Source organism: Pseudomyrmex gracilis, unplaced genomic scaffold, assembly GCF_002006095.1.
Source record: "Pseudomyrmex gracilis isolate BER0280 unplaced genomic scaffold, ASM200609v1 scaffold_65, whole genome shotgun sequence".
Lineage (NCBI taxonomy): Eukaryota > Metazoa > Arthropoda > Insecta > Hymenoptera > Formicidae > Pseudomyrmex > Pseudomyrmex gracilis.
Genome location: NW_018020649.1, coordinates 736,774 through 753,656, shown reverse-complemented (window position 1 = coordinate 753,656; position 16,883 = coordinate 736,774). Strand labels below are relative to the sequence as shown.

Genomic DNA, 16,883 nt, shown 5'->3' with positions numbered 1-16,883 from the left:
CCCGTTCTCTGCAGATTGCTTCTCTAGACAACGGAAGCGTCTACATAAAAAAGACGTCTGAGAAAACTGCAGATGTGTCTGCAGAAATGTCGTTCGAACTATGCGACATTGCCTGGATCATACAACTTCACAGACGGAAATGAGTCGGCGATCAGACAGCTCGGTACTGGTACCTATGCATCAGAACTCCGTGGGCACCGAGTAGCGTAGAAAATTCGACGCGCGCAGAAATCAATGTTGTAATTGTCAAAGCATGCGCTCGAAGGTGACGGTAGAAGATCCTCGTACTCAGTACGGGAAAATATATAACGTAGTATCTATAGAGGTGCGTGATATTGTGAACAACACGCAAAAAGCGGTACACGCGTCTGTAACTGTTTTTATGTGCTCGCATGGATTCGTAGAAGAACCTTGTTATTTGAGCACCGTCGTCGATCTTTTCAAGTTTTTCATCCGTCGAGTTTTCCTTCCTCTCGCCGGCTCAACATGGATGAAAACCTGAGTCGAGGATACGTCCAGCTGGGCAAGGCCAGGGGCATGAACGAATTTAAATTCTCAAACGGAGTCACGCATCTCTCCCCGCCCGTCGACAAATGCAGTTTTGTTTATATATCTTTGATGATCAGCGGCATTGGGTTTTTACTACCTTACAACAGGTTCTCTCCCGAGGCAACAGATTATATACATTATATATTATGACTTTTGCACGTGGTGATAATTGAGTAAAAATCGCAGATCAGTTTTCCTCGTTGAAATTGTTGTAGTCTTCTTTTGCTTTTCAAACATTGAACAACTCATGAAATTTAAGGGAAAATTCTTTCAGCTACACACACTTTTGCCAATTTAATATTAATTTGTTTCCAATATAATTATATTGAAAAGCGATTATATAAAATGTCACAATATATAAATAACAGAACTTTATATATTCTGCGTGTATTTAACGTCAATTCAAAAGATTTTATGGATGATTATTCTGTAAAATTTAATGCACAATTTTTGACATTCAGCAATCAACAAACCCACGTTACATTTCAATTATTAAATTTCTTTGAAAAAAATCTCTCAAAACTTGTTTTGTAATAACAATAGTGTTATATTTTTACAGCTTTATTATAGCGGTAGATTACTTTCAAGCAAGATATCCAGGAACTACTGTGGTATTTGACATGTCAGTCGTTTACATCATTATGGCTTTCTTCGCGGTCTTTGCGAATAATATTCTGATCGAGACTTTGTCGCTGAACACACGAATTACATTTGGTAATGTGTAAAAATTATAAATAACGGATAAACTGTTTTTTTTCTTTTTTTACATTTTCTAAATTTAAGAGAAAGAGAATAATAATAATAGACACGTGCGTGTTATATAATTTAATCTTTGTAATTTAAGGATATCTGGTGTCCTTTATCACTCTAAACGTAGTGGTAATCTGCGAAATTTGGTGGCAACTTTTCAATGTTGTAACTTCCTATAACATCAATTTAATTGCCGTCGCAATAGTTTCGCTTGGCTGTACAGGTAATATATAAAAGACAGTTTTAACTAATTTTTTTTATCAAAGAAAATACCTAACAGAAATAATATGTCGCAAGGTACTTTTCTATTAAGTTAAATAAATATATTCCATTAGATTAAATAAATAAATAGAAGTTTTTTTTATTTGTTAAGTATATATTGCATAAAATTTATTGTATGGCGTTTTATACAGTTCAACAATCGAGCTTTTATGGATACACATCAATGCTTCCTAGTAAATATACTCGAGCGGTGATGACCGGAGAAAGTGAGTAATTGTTTAATGAATTTCAACACTCGTACACACACATGGAGAAAAATAATACTTATATTCGCGATTTACGCGTTTTCAGGCATCGCTGGCTTTTGGGTGTCAATTATTCGAATAATAACGAAACTCATGCTACCGGATGATCGTAGAAATACATCTATGTTCTTTAGTTTGTCGAACGCAACAATTCTCTTGTGTTTTATATTACATCAATTAATACGAAAAACCGATTTTGTGCAATTTTACATAACGCTATGCCAAGAAAGGAATCGAATCACTTTAGAACCAACGGAGGATGTCGGTCTGGTACGATAATCATATATATCAGCGTCAAATATTTTGAAAAAAAAAAATATAATTAAAATTGTGACAAACAAATTATTTATGTTACAAAAGCGCTTAGTTGTTAATTTTTTTTTTTAACATTGCATTGTTTTTCTTGTCAAATATAGATGGATCCATTAGATCAAGTCGGTGATCCTTCGAAAGGTCAGTACGGAGTGTTGAAAATTCAGACAAGTCCGTTGGGAGCAGAATCTGCGAGCGGAAGCAATGATATAAATGGTAAGAAAAAATAATTCTCTTTTACACAAATAATCTAAATTCTTTGAATCTAATAAAAGACATTCTTTCAAACCGTTACGATATTGTAATTAAAAAGTCATCATCGGATTGTTACAGCATCTGGACAGTATTCTTCTGCTTTCTCATTCAGTAATCCAGTATACGAACCTGGTGCTCCTTCGGATAATCCGTCTGGTAGCGCTGGACCAACTTACAAGGTCGAAGATGTTGTAGTTATGAGAGGAGCCTACGGAACACAAGCCAAAAGCACACCGTGGTCCGGCATAAAAAGTAAAAATATTTTTCATATATATTTTGACTTATTTGTCGTTTTATCGATCGTAATCTGAGATATAAACATATCTCATTTTTCGTTTCATTTGTAACTGAAATTTCAAACACATCTTGCAGGAGGTCTACTTGCGAGACTCGAAGTGGCTAAATTGATCTTTCCGTACATGACCAGCATTGGAGTTGCTTACTTTGTGACACTCATTCTTTATCCGGGAATCATGTCGGAAATAATATCTTGCAAACTTGGCTCGTGGATGCCGATTATTTTAATGGCCGCTTTCAATTTCTCAGATTTACTTGGCAAGGTAATCGTATTTTATATATTTATTATTCAATTTCTGTATTAATTTCTGTAGAATTACAACTATTAAAAAGTAAATCTCGTTTTTTTTTTCTTTCTTTTTTTGCAGATGTTTGCCATGGTACCTTATGAATGGAAACGTACTCAGCTGCTCTACTTCTCTACCGTGCGATTCATACTTATTCCTTTATTTATGATGTGCGCAATTCCACGTGAAGCTCCTCTTCTCTCGGGCGAGGGATACGCATTGTTGTTCTCTTGGATACTTGGCCTGACAAACGGTATACTTGGTTCTATACCAATGATTCAGGCACCTAGCAAAGTTCCAGAAGAACATCGGGAACTTGCAGGTACGTGCAGATTGTTAAAGTTTTTTAGGTAATTTTTTTCAAGAAAATCGACGAGAGAGAAAACTTTTGAAACGTTTTGTTAGGCAACATCATGACTCTGTCGTACATTACTGGTTTGACTATTGGATCTATAATGGCGTATATGATGGACGCCTGTCTTGGACCACATGTACAAATCAAGGATGTATGCTCGACAGTAGAGAAGATTCAAACTTCGACGACCGCGTTCAGTAATGTAACAGCGAGTATCCTTACAACTACGATATCCTCCACCTTGCCTTCCATCAAGAAAACGACGGCGTTGCCGAAGTTAAAAACTACTGCCAGTACGCTCACTACGATTCTCAGCTCAACATTATTGTTGAACAACACAGTGAGCTTACTGAGCGATGGAGAGTCGCTAGACGCGTCGACGACGGCCTTACCGAAGATCTTAACTAACGTAACCAATTTAATGAGCAATGCGACCTTACAACATTAGGAGATACATATTTGCGTGCTGTGTTAAATCTGGTGCATATATATATATATATATATATATACATATATATATATATATATATATATATGTATATATATACAGGGTGTCCCAGAATTGGTGTAACATCTCTCGTAGACAGGTAGAAGCGGTAAAACTGAGCCGATAAGTCCTATACCATTTTGCTAGATTCGCAATAGTTACCCAGATCTTAATTAACAAAGATCAGCGAATAAGCACGCATCGGGCTGTCTTACGCGCGCGTAAGACAGCTTAGTGCGCTTACGGTGTTTACCCGTGGCAATATATGGAGGTGGAGCTAATATAACAGCATACACTCTCTCTATAATATATACATATTAAAATGTAATCGTGCGAAGCGCGCTGAGCTGTCCTACCTACGCGCGTAAGACAGCCCGATGCACGCTTATTCGCGGATCTTTGTTAATTAAAGATCTCGATAACTATTGCGAATCTAGCAAAATGATATAGGATCTATCGACTCAGTTTTACTTCTTCTACCTGTCTACGAGAGATGTTACACCAATTCTGGGACACCCTGTATATATATATATACATATATAAGTATGAGAGAGGTGAAGAATGTATGCGTGTCAAAGAGAATGAAAATGTTGAACAATTGTTGCAAGGCTAAGATAGACAGTTTGACAATTGAACCTTTAAGTTAATTCATACTTGATAAGTGTCTTGTTAAATATTCGGCACATATAAATCTATTCACAGTGTTCCTACTATTCTTGTAAATTGTATGATGATCTACTTTAAAAAAAAAAAAAAAAAAAAAAACATTCTCTCCTTGCAAACAAAATTTAAATTTTGCACTTTATTTTAGAAATGCAATTATTTTGCAGAGATTATCATACGTAACAATTTACAGTATTTTATTTTGTGCGCAAGCTATACATCAAACACGTACTTTCATATGATTTGCTTTGAAGTTGTTTATCGAAATATCGCCAGATTGAACACACGCACAAAAAAAAATCACAACTTTGTCGAATATTGCACTTACTGATATAAGAAACTGAACGATTTGCGAGAGATACGTGGGATTTTAACCGTTCATTTTTCTATTAAAAATGACGCGCGTGCCTTTTGCGTTTTTTTTTAAATCGTTCCTTTTAAAAAACACTCTTACGAGAAATATAACACGAAGAGCGACGTTGTTGTTTTTTCGATTTCAAAAAAACGATACGTTTGTACAGGCAGTGGCGTAAATGTCTGTATGTATAGGTATAGGTATTTCCATACGTTAGCTTACGCCTTTGTTATTGTTTTTAACGTGACGTAATAATAGATTGTTGGACTATTGATAGTTGACGATCAGAAAATGTTTGCTGATGAAGTTATAGCATGAGTATATTCTGTCTCGAGTTGTTATATATATATATATCTCCATGTGTGAATATAATTAAAAACGTATATGTAAAATACGTATATTTATATGATACATTAAGCATAATAGTTATCGTATATATTTAGATAGATTGTTTGGAAGTAGTTTCGGAAGAAACGCGTTACATCTAACTGTGTTATTATAACTGGACTGATACGTAAGAAAGAGAAGTAAATAATATGTCTCGAGTAAATTAATCGAAAAAGATTATTTTAATTTCAGTTGTAAGTAGTAAAATGAGTGGGAAAAATCTCTTCTTCTATAAAAAAAAAAAAAAAAAAAAAAAAAACCGTAAAACCAATTTAAAAAATACACTTCTTCGACTTTAAAAAATATATAATACATGTGAAAAATATCGACTATCAATTAGGAATTGTTGTTAGCTGTTTTCCTTGCTACGATCATTCATGATACATATCATTTAGACAAAATATATTGATACGTCAAATGTTCATCTAGTAAATGTGAACTCTGTGTGTATGTGCGTGTGAATGTGACGTTGTGTCCACTTCTTGAAAGAGAAAAGCTTGGCTTTCTCGTATATAGAACACCAATTCTCCGTTTTCTCTGGTAGAACACCAATTCAGTTTTCTCTTTCTCTTCCTCCTTTTATCCTTTTCTTTCTCTCTAGCTTCTGCGCGTTACCTGCTCAAGACATATCTGATGTTACGTAGGAGACTGTAATCAAACTTTGTAAACTTAAGACATACAATATATACATATATATATAAGCAGTACACGCATTAAATGAAAGAAAAAAAACGCAATATTTGAATACACACATTCAACAACTATACAGATTTCAAATCTTTCGAGATTTTCTTTTTTTAATCTGTAGCTGCAGTTGAAGTATATATATGTATTTACATATACTTCAAAAGATCCAAAGCATTATTTTTTTTTTGTTCTTCATATGTGTATTTAATGAGAATTAAAAATAGAATAATGCTTTGAAGCTATTTCTAGCGCTACGTTGTAATTGTAATCTTTAACACACGTAACCAGAAGAAAAAAAATGTATTCTCATCATAAAAATCACATACTCACTCGCACTTAAAAAAAAAAACCTTATCTCTAACATCAATCTATAACAATCAATATGCATTACTATTCGTATTCAATGTATCAATCTCTTGTGTGTGTGTATGTGTAAATTTATTAAAAATAGTGTACTTATATAAAAACTGTATCTCGAGATAATCACACGTACACACACATATACGCGCTTGATGTATTCTTTTCATTGGTACAATTCAAAGGTGAAAAAAAGCGTTTTACAATCTATCCCGTCTCAGAAAGAAATAATTTAAATAATTTGTTCTTACTTACCTTTGACATTCTCTTGTTTTGCGTTGCATAGCGCAGTCGATTTGTATATAAAGTCGAATTAATATAAAAACTTAATCATCTTTTTCTTGTGAGAGAGAGAATAAATTATGATCTCTCTTATAGATAGCGGCAGAAGTACATAAAAAAATACGTATATGACGCGCAATAAGGAAATGCGTGTGTTATTTATTGTATGTTATATTTTTTCATTTAAATGCTTTTTGTTGTTGTATCTGACGTGGATATGGCATGATCTGGCGATCTGACATTGATTATATATATATAATATATACTAATTGAATTATACAGATTAACATACTTTACACAATTGACATTTTTGCGATGGATGCTTCCACGATTCGGAAATCTAATTACCGCCGAAACGCAACGATGTGTGTGATGTCAGCCGTCATGTAAATCATGCCATTTGCACATCGAATATAATTAATTAATATGTACAAAACAAAAAATATATATATATATATATATAAGTATAGAGAGAAAATAATCATGTGATAAAACATGCGCGCGTGTTGCATATATGCTAGCAGTTCTTTAAAAATTCAGTCATTTTTATAAAAACAAAAACATTTTTTTATAAAAATACTAAATTTACAAAGAACCTACAACGTATATATATATACACATAATGTATATCTTTTACAGAACTATATATATATATCCTCGCGTCTCGCCACTCATTCCACTTCTTCAAAAAAAATTAAATGTCCCCTCTCGTATATAGTCAACTATAACATAGACGACTTACAGTAATGTACATAATCAGAAGTTTCTGAAACTTCAGTTATATGAAAATGCTATCAGATCCAATAATACCGCACTTGATCCTACTCTCTATCTTAAAATGTCATGCCTCCATATAATCATGCGATTTTGCTTCCGTAAAATCGTAACGTGGGAAGGAGACGTGTTGTCTTTCTATTTACGTCTCAACAATGGAACGACAAGGATCGTTCTATCACAGATTAAGAGTTGTCTAAGAAAATGATGACAGATTATTGATGGAAAAAACAAAAACTTTCTATAACGGTCATTTAAGATATTTTGCTGCCCAGTCTGTTCGGCCGTGTGGTCCGCCGCTGGCTTTCGTATTAAAAACATTTCCAAATAAGTTCGGTTGAAAGATGGGCTTATTGGTGGACTCTATCGAAAAGAAAAAATTGATAATAAGCATAGAAACGCATTATTTCTGAAGCAATAAGTAATACTTAATTGTAAAATACTTACTTATACTTTGAGTACCGTACACGCTAGGATAAGGTAATCTCAAACTTTGCTCGGCGATATAACGATTTCGCGCGAGATAATGCTGTCTTGTTTGATTCTCAATACTATTCCTAGATCCCCAGAAAGACTCTGTAAAGCCTTCATATTTGTTGGACGTTGCCTGACCGATGAACCCGTTCAATAGCAATTTCGATCGGTTGATATCGGAATCCCCGTTTCTTTAAAATAAATAGAAAAAAACGTTAAATCAAAAGACAATAAAAAGAAGCAGAACAATAAAGACACAGAAGCGCGGTATTTATTGGGCATTTTGAATTTATACAATAGAAATTAAAAAGAGTAGTAAGAATTTAATACAGCGTAATGCAAAATAAACATTTTTATTATAACTTACGTATTTTTTTGAGATTTGAGAAACAAAATTTTATTCAGTACACATTTACTGCCATCCAGTGAACGTGACAAGCATGATATTAAAAATTAATTAAAGTCGAAATAACGATTGTCAAACTACATCATGCATGTTGTCGCCACGCAAGCAATCGTAAATTTTTTAATTTAATCTAACACACCTTCTGTTATGTCGAAATATTTCACAAGATCTTTGGCAAAATAAGTCACTTTATAAATCAACAATATATTATTGAATGTACTTTATAGAAATAAGATTTTTTTGGATAACATAGCAATTAAATATTGTATAATTCTAATCAGAATGGAAATTGATCTGTGAACAATTGCGTCATAAGACGTGTGTTGTTCTACTTGGGAATGATTTTTTTCAACTGACGTAAATTTAAACAGATTTATCAGATGTTCGGAAAATATATCCTGTCTGAGATACAGCCATACCAAAAGATGGCCGATTATCAACATCACGCACGTAATCAGGATTTTCTCGACTAGATTTCGAAACTTTCTATACCTGGATGGCAAATCTGTGCTCTGGCCTGCGACGTACCGAGCCACACTGAGATAATGCTGTTTCGCTGAGACTTTGCGCAAGTTTTTCATCTGAATAGATTGGTTCGACTGATCACACCACATCCTCGACGGCGGTTCCTGCCACGCTGGTAGAGACCAATTTACACCGCTGTGCTTCAAGTTGTCGGACTGCTGATAATTGGCGTTCCAATTGGCACGATTCTCCTTGTATATTCGATCGGGAACGAGTGTTGCACTGGAGTTTTCCGCGACGATTTTGCTTCTGATGTAGACAAATGAAACAGTAGATCAGATAATCGAAGAAAACAATGAATATATATCGGACAAAGAAAGAATTGTCTAGAAGAATCGTGCAACACACCCCAAAAGATCGGTAAAATCGTCTTCCTCCCATTTAGAAGCGTTGCTCTCATGCTTGTGATCGTTATGATTCAATAACGGCAAAGCCGGCGACTGCTGTCGGGACTCAACCATTATCTTCTCGGTTGCTCTGTAAGTAGTTAGATTTATATTTTATCTAATAAGAGATGCATAATTAAACTAGGTTTTATTTTTTTATCAGGATTTTTTTATTATCAAATTGAAAACCAATAAGATCTACTAGTTTACCTCGATTGAACGAGACTGTTGAAATCTTCCTGAGAGTAACTATACTGTTTGGGCGCAGGTGGAGGAAGATTTATTTTGTTCATGACGAGTTCTCGTTGAGATGTAACGCCAATTTTTTTATTATTAACAATACGCGGATCGCCGACTTGAAAATACGGATATCTGAAATTGACCCACAATCGCTATTCATATAAATCTCATAAATCTCAACTGTGTGTCTTGTAATCATACGTATATATAAATACTTGAGCGATTGTTGAGCCGTTGGCCTCTTTATGGGATTCCATTGTAACATGTCCTCCATAATTATGACCGCTTCTTGACTGGCGTTTGGTATCAAAACGGTCAGCGATGTGCGCGTAAAATTCGGAAATTTAAAATTCATAGCCGCAGCTAACTGATACCCTTCCGGCCAATCTTCTTTATCAGGTGTTCCAATTACGGAACATATCTTGAATATTTCGTCGATCTCGCTCTTTCCGGGAAACAGAGGTCTAAACGTGTACAACTCGGCCATTATACAACCGACCGCCCAAATGTCAATTGGACTGTTGTAAGTTGTAGAATGTAGCAATACTTCCGGTGCTCGGTACCTGTTATAGTTTGAAAATCGATTTGAGTGATGTGAATATAACATAAAAATCGCAAGAAAATATAAAGAATTATAATAATGACTAAAAATATAAATTGTTATATCATAATTGTTACATTTATTTCTTTGAACAATTTCAAAAAATATTTCATCGAATCGTTATACAATTTCTCAATTGTTAGCTAATATATTTATGAATTTACCATCTCGTTGATACATAGTCCGTGTACGGTGGCCTCGATCGAATTTCTCTCGCTAGTCCGAAATCAGCAATCTTGACTAATTCAGGCCCCATACACAATAAGTTTTCTGGCTTCATATCGCGATGAAAGAAACCGTGTTTATGCATAAAAGCAAGACCTTGTAATACTTGATACACCATGTTCCTTATTACCGGTTCGGGAAAAAGTTTGTCTCTGCGGCGTTCAAAACGTTTGAATAAACGAAAAAAATATATATGAAAATATATAAATTTCATGTGACACATCCATATGTGTAGATCACATATACATATAGACACATACCTGTCTTTCATCAGTTGATAGAGATTTTCTTTCATATATTCAAATACGAAATATAGCACGTCATTTTCTCGTATGACTTCTTTAAGTTTTACAACATTCGCGTGACTGAGCTTTTTTAACGACTGTAAGAAATGAAGAAGTATATGTCTCAATATTGATATAAGTTTTTGATTTTAGTTTTTGACAAAATATAAGTAATGAGTGTTACGTAGACTTCTCTCTTAATTTTTTACAAATAAATTCAAGCATACCTTTACTTCTCTCAGATTCATAGCTTCTTCCCAGGAATAATATTTTCTCTTCATTCTCTTTATGGCAACTTTTTCGCCCGTATCAATGCGCTCTCCGAGAACGACGGAACCAAAAGTTCCATCGCCCAGTTGGTTCAAAGTTATATATCGATTCATTTTCACATATATATATAGGCTCAGATGTGCTTGAACACTTCCGTATCACTTGTCTTTACGTAGTAAATCTCAACATGTTAGGGCGCGTAAATTACGCAGATCCGCGGTGCTAATTGCGATGATCCGCGCGACGTCACATGTTCTTCATATTTGCCATAATTACTACGCAAATTGAGAACGTGTTTCACGTTATTAACTTTTCGTTTCCAGTTTCATGTTTCCAAACTTATAACGCGTGATAAACAATTTTTTTTTAAATTAATTAATTGTTTTTAAGTAATTTACTTTTTTTTAAATGTTAATTGTTTTTTGTAAAGTACTAAATGAGAGAAGAGAAAATCTCTTTTTATGCAAGTTTGGATTACGCATCATAACACGTTAAAATAGACAAGAAGTAACAAGAAACATTCCTACTGTATAACTTTTTTTTTTTTTACCAAGTCCCGATGTTTATTTTTTTTTTACACAGGCATGAATATTCGTGCACACGTACGTATACGGTTGTAATAGAAAATAAATGTTCTTAGTAAATGTAGAGTTTCCTGTCTCTCGTATAAATAAATACTTGGCACGAGTTATCCGGAGTATTGACTCTACAGCAGATAGAATGAATATTTGATAGCTTATATTCTGTCTATATTCTGCGAGAACTCGAGACCGTTGACAAGATGGTAGAGTAACTTGTATAATATTCATGTCAATCTTAATTTGCTATCATGTATCTCTCATTCACTTTATGATATTTATAAACATATGTAGAACTGGAATATGTATTGTAAAACAGTAGTGGAGTATACTATATATATGTTTGCACACAATTTAAGATTTGTTTCTTCAATAAAAAAAAAACCTTTATGCATACGCGTTAAAATTATTTCGAACATTGCACAATAATCTCAAAACGCTTTTTGTAGGAAACAACACTTTTTGTAAGCAGCAGTTTATAAATGTGTTCAAATACAAAAATCTAGGACACTACCCGTATATACATGTCGCCTCCAGATTAGCATTTTCTTACGGTCGCACGCGAACGATCTTTGAACCAGACATGCAAGAATATAGATTTTCTGGAATAGCTTTATACTGTGGCTGCCAGTTAATGTTAAAATCATCACGGTATTTTCGTCAACTTTTGTTGCAGAAAATAAATATCAATTTTGATATTCAAGTTCAGATTTCGGAGTGTGCATCTGACCTGCGCAACTTAAGTTTTAACTGGCGGATTCATATATATAGTTTCTTTAAATTATTGAAAAATAAAATTTGGAAATAGAAATCTTTTTGACTGTCCAAATATATTTAAAAAAAAAAAACAGGTAAATAAACAACGCCACGCATTTCTATTTGATATACAATGTGTAAATAAATTTTTCAACATATGAATATGTACAATTTACAGTATATATTGAATTATGCAGTATATACAAGACAATAAATAATAAAAAACTGTTGCGATAAAAATAAAGTAATTTATACTTAGAAATTTTTCCAAAATATAATTTAAAAAAAAAGGAATAATTAGAATATAAATGTGTAAATGTCAATTATTAGGAGAGAGAGCTTTACTCAACAACTATTTTTTATCAAACACTTTCTTATCTTCGTAAAAAAAAAAAACAGAAAATGTTGGTAAAATGAGTTCGAAAAATATAAGCGTATATCCGAAATTCATTTCTATGGCAAACGCGAAACATTTAATTTCGAATTGTTAGAACACGAAAAGTCGAGTTACCCAAAAGACGCGAGACAAAGCGATAAATTTGCTTTTCTCAAAGTACGGCTCTGCTAAGTATATCTGAAAAAGGTTGACTTTACTTACAGAATGTAAAGCGCAGACAATCTCGGATTTCCACGTATTTGATTACCGTCTTGCGTAGTTGTCATTCGCGACGAACTGTTAATCGAGCGGCCATACCTCGCGGTCGCTATGACTACGGAGACCAAGTCAAACTGTCGCGCCGCGTCAGTAGGCATTTTTTATCACCGACGTCACACGAGAGAGAAGCCGGAGAACGGTCGTGAGCGCACTTATCATGTTTTCGTTCTCGAGCGCCGTGATGTCCACGTTTTGTGCACACGAACCAATCCAATGAAAATTATAGTTTCTCCAACAGTTGGTTAGTTAAGCCTGTTCTACATTGATCGCAAGCGCAAACGCAAGAAACAGGTCTGGTAGAATTGACTCAATCGTATTGATCAAATCAGCCAATTGACCAGCGTGATTGGTCAATTCTACGAGATCTATTCCTTGCGTTTGCGCTTGCGATCAATGGGTGCGTTCAGACAACTCAACAGTTGCACAACGGTTGAGAGATAATCACTTCTGATTGGATCGTACTTTTGGAATCTCAGCAGATCTTGAAGAATAGTCCTATCATAAGCGATGATCTCTCAACCGTTGAGTTGTCTGAACGCACCCAATGTAGAATGGGCCTTAAGCCCCTTGCACAATGGAAGGAATAGCGATAGCAATAGAAATAACACAGTTTTTAAAGCCCCTTACACAATGGAAGGAATAGCGATAGCGATAGAAATAACACACTTTTTAACACAAAATTCCAACTCGTCAGAAATTTTATCGCTATTGCTTATTCCGATTTTCTGATCTGCATTGATACATGTGTAGTTTTGTATGTTAGATTCCGCTGTTCCTACCTTTATTTTTAAATATAAACTCTTTAAAACTTTTGTTATTTCTATCGCTATCGCTATTCCGTCCATTGTGCAAGGGGCTTTACATACCCCCTGTTCCGTTAAGTCCGTTCTACATTGATCGCAAGCGCAAACGAAAGGAATAGATCTCGTAGAATTGATCAATCACGCTGGTCAATTGGCTGATTTGATCAATACGATTAGTCAATTCTACCAGACCTGTTCCTTGCGTTTGCGCTTGCGATCAATGTAGAACAGGCTTTACTGGCACTACTGAAAATCTATAGGTTCACGTAAAGGGTCGTCTACAATGAAGAGTTTTAGACTGTAACAGTAAGAAACTGACAAATCACAATCGATTATTCTTCTGTGCTATGTCTGTGATTTGTCAATTTCTTACTGTTACGGCCTACAACTCTCCATTGTAGACGGCTCTTTAAGAGCTCTTTGCATCGAGGCAACCAGACCAGACACTCTCCTTTGTGAAGGCGTACAGAGCAGTCAAACCGGTCAGGCGTACCGTCGCCTGAGAGTCGAGTCGAAAAGCAGCGTAAATAGTATTAAATTGTTTATTGTAAATCAAGTGTCGATAATATTGTAAAACCTGCATTCAGTTACAAATATATTTAATATTCTTATAATACGGAGTGTGAGCAGTTATTCGCAATTTCCTATAAATTAACGGAGCAATTGTGTTATAGTCGGAGCGATCACGCCGTGGTGCACGTGATCGCCATATTCGAATTCAAACTCCGCGTTCGGAGAGACGTTTATATTTGAATACGGTATTCGGGCAAGAATTTTACACAAGCCATCCTCTGCATTTAGAAAATAACAAACACCTGAATTTATTTATTTAGTTGAGTCGAACAAAATTTACACAAATTATGTTAAACCAGTAAAGGAATTGAGCGTGTGAGTTTGATTGTTATATTCCGCTAATTGTCGTTTGAAATACGTATTTGTCGTTGTCGTGCCGTGAACACTTGTTGCCCTTGGTTCGTGTCGTGAAAACAAATATAACATTGAGACATTGTGTGAATTTGCCGGTCGTGTCGTGTTGTTCACGTGTCGGGAAGGGAAACAAAGAACAAGGTGACTGTCTGCCGAACTTTATTTGTAGATTCCCTTTCAAATTATAAACCGTCGTGTCGAACATTTCGAAAAAGTCGAGAATTCAGAAAGATCTTATACAGAGGTATGAAGAAATTGGCTGTTACTCTTACTTCGGCTGTGTTCCAAATTTACTGCCAGCACGCTGCCAGTGCTAGAATTGTATAATACATGTGACTTAAACTATAGATCTTTAGCGCTGGCAGTGAATTTTGAAACACAGTCTTCGTGGTCTTAAGTAATTTTATGTGTGATGGCCTTAATGCATATAAATATTTATAGGAAAACCAAAACTAAAACTTAAGCAGAGAAACAATATAGAAAAAAGATTTTAGAGAAAAACAGATGCAAACTGAGCACTATTTTTACCATGGCCTATGTTGATATAAGCTACAGTTTAATAAGTGCAGTTTGTGAAGGAAACCTAGAAAGAGCAAAGGAGTTAATAACTTCTTTTGGACTATCTTATTCACAAACATGGTCAGAAGGATATGTTTTACTTTGTGATGCTATTGAGAATAGGCATACAGAAATCATTAAACTACTTTTAACAAATGGTTGTAAAGTTAACAGCGACATTGACAAATCTTATAATACTCCACTTCATTTTGCTGTTATAAATGGTGACATAGAAATTGTTAAGATGCTTCTAGACAGACGTGCTAACGTCTATGCTACAACTAGGTATGGCACCACTTCGCTTCACTATGCACTTGAACATAAGAAAGTGGAAATTGTGGAATTACTTTTAAATCATGGAGCTAATGTTAATGCCAGGGACAATGCAGGTATAACTTTATATTGCAGTTGAGAAAGGATATTTATAAATGTTTGAACATCATTTAAAACATGGAGTTTATGTTAATTCTACATGTATATCAATATTTACACCAGGTATTACACCACTGTATCTTGCTGTTCACCATGGATATGTAGATAATGTTAAGATGCTGTTAGACAGAGGTGCTAACATTAATACTATATCAGATAACACACACACTTATTCTCTCTTTGATGAACACTTCTATTGTACACAAATTGCTCATATTCTTAAACAGCATATAGTTAAGATGAGAACTGCAAATTTATACGTAAGTGAACACTTATCAGAGAGTTGCCTTGACACAATAAATTTACCGGAGTTACAGGATTTACAGTATGAGTGTGAAAAAGAAGTAGCAATCATGAAGAATGAGAAAATTAGTAATACTAACATATCATTTTATGATATCTTGATAAAAGATATATATATGAAAAATGAAAATGTAGTGCAGGTTTTAAGATCAGACGAGTATAAAACAAAATTTCCAATATACTCTAGCATGATAAACAATTACTTCAGAAAATATATAGAAAGGAAAGAGTTGCTCGAACAAGGCACTAAACTTTTCTATTTTTTCTGTAACTTTCCTGAGCTACCACTTGAGTGTATTGAACAAATATTTAGTTACCTAAGTGATAACGACGTAAGAATTTTAATAAATACTTATAAGTCTGTTAGTATCAGTAATCTTAATACTGATATTACTGATATATATATGATGTAGCAATTACCTGAAATACATCTAAAGTGTTATGTGTGTAAGTTAAGGAAGAATAACCTACTTTAAACATGAAATAACAGCTATGCAAACTTAAAGATTATTGCTGTATTTTAAATATAGATTACTATCTTATTTTGAAATTATTATTTTTTTTTTAAGATTTTATCTTATCCTACTTTTTTGAAAGTTGTTTTTAACGTTTACATTCTTTTGGACGTGTTTTTTTATGGTGGATCCAAGGAAAATTAGGCTGTTTTATATCTTCCCTTTTTTCAAACTTTGTGTTAGATTTTATAACATTTGTACAACGCAAAATTTATATACATTAATCCGATGATACTCTTTCATTGAACAGAGTGTAACACGTGTAATTGCTTTTAGTAATTTAAAAAATAAAATTAAATTGGAAAGCTTTGAATTAATCTTTGTTTTTATCACAGATATATGTATGTATTTTCCTTATATATAGGTTGTTTTTTAAATATATTAACGATACCATATCTAGAGAAAAAAAAGAACTACGCTGTGTACGGTGTATAAACGATGCATAATCCAACTATGTTTTAAATTAAGTTATACAATAATTTATTTTATCTGTAATATTTCATTGACATCCGAATTCAAATCAGAATACTTGAATTTATTTTCTCGAGGAGCGATATTATTATCATTTCAGAGTTCGCGGAGCAGGTTGTGGGAGTTTACCGAGCGAAGGTTTTGGACTGA

The 16,883-nt window shown here is 34.0% G+C and overlaps 3 protein-coding genes across 4 annotated transcripts; 2 read left to right on the top strand and 1 right to left on the bottom strand.

Moving 5' to 3' along the window:
• Nucleotides 1–218: 218 nt before the first annotated feature.
• On the top strand, nt 219–3,823 carry LOC109854422 (equilibrative nucleoside transporter 4). Its single transcript, XM_020427494.1, has 11 exons — nt 219–325; nt 405–656; nt 1,109–1,263; nt 1,394–1,522; nt 1,713–1,787; nt 1,873–2,096; nt 2,243–2,354; nt 2,472–2,645; nt 2,766–2,953; nt 3,059–3,299; nt 3,383–3,823. Exons 2-11 carry the CDS (start codon nt 487–489, stop codon nt 3,778–3,780), a joined length of 1,866 nt encoding a protein of 621 aa, XP_020283083.1. The 5' UTR covers nt 219–325; nt 405–486; the 3' UTR covers nt 3,781–3,823.
• A 2,244-nt stretch (nt 3,824–6,067) lies between these two features.
• Nucleotides 6,068–12,766, bottom strand: LOC109854429 (serine/threonine-protein kinase ICK). Of its 2 annotated transcripts, none has more exons than XM_020427505.1 (10): nt 12,668–12,766; nt 10,693–11,010; nt 10,442–10,563; nt 10,121–10,333; nt 9,571–9,918; nt 9,326–9,487; nt 9,078–9,206; nt 8,697–8,978; nt 7,772–7,989; nt 6,068–7,687 (listed from the first exon to the last, which is right to left on the bottom strand). In XM_020427505.1, the coding sequence occupies exons 2-10, from the start codon at nt 10,846–10,848 to the stop codon at nt 7,575–7,577; spliced, it is 1,743 nt and encodes a 580-aa protein (XP_020283094.1). In that variant the 5' UTR covers nt 10,849–11,010; nt 12,668–12,766; the 3' UTR covers nt 6,068–7,574. The 2 variants fall into 2 exon arrangements, with proteins under 2 accessions (XP_020283094.1, XP_020283095.1); XM_020427506.1 differs by having other exon boundaries at nt 8,733–8,978.
• Nucleotides 12,767–13,981: 1,215 nt separating this feature from the next.
• LOC109854424 (ankyrin-1-like) lies at nt 13,982–16,526 on the top strand. The gene is made up of 3 exons (XM_020427497.1): nt 13,982–14,698; nt 14,896–15,401; nt 15,508–16,526. The coding sequence occupies exons 2-3, from the start codon at nt 14,984–14,986 to the stop codon at nt 16,158–16,160; spliced, it is 1,071 nt and encodes a 356-aa protein (XP_020283086.1). The 5' UTR covers nt 13,982–14,698; nt 14,896–14,983; the 3' UTR covers nt 16,161–16,526.
• The last annotated feature ends 357 nt before the right edge of the window (nt 16,527–16,883 follow it).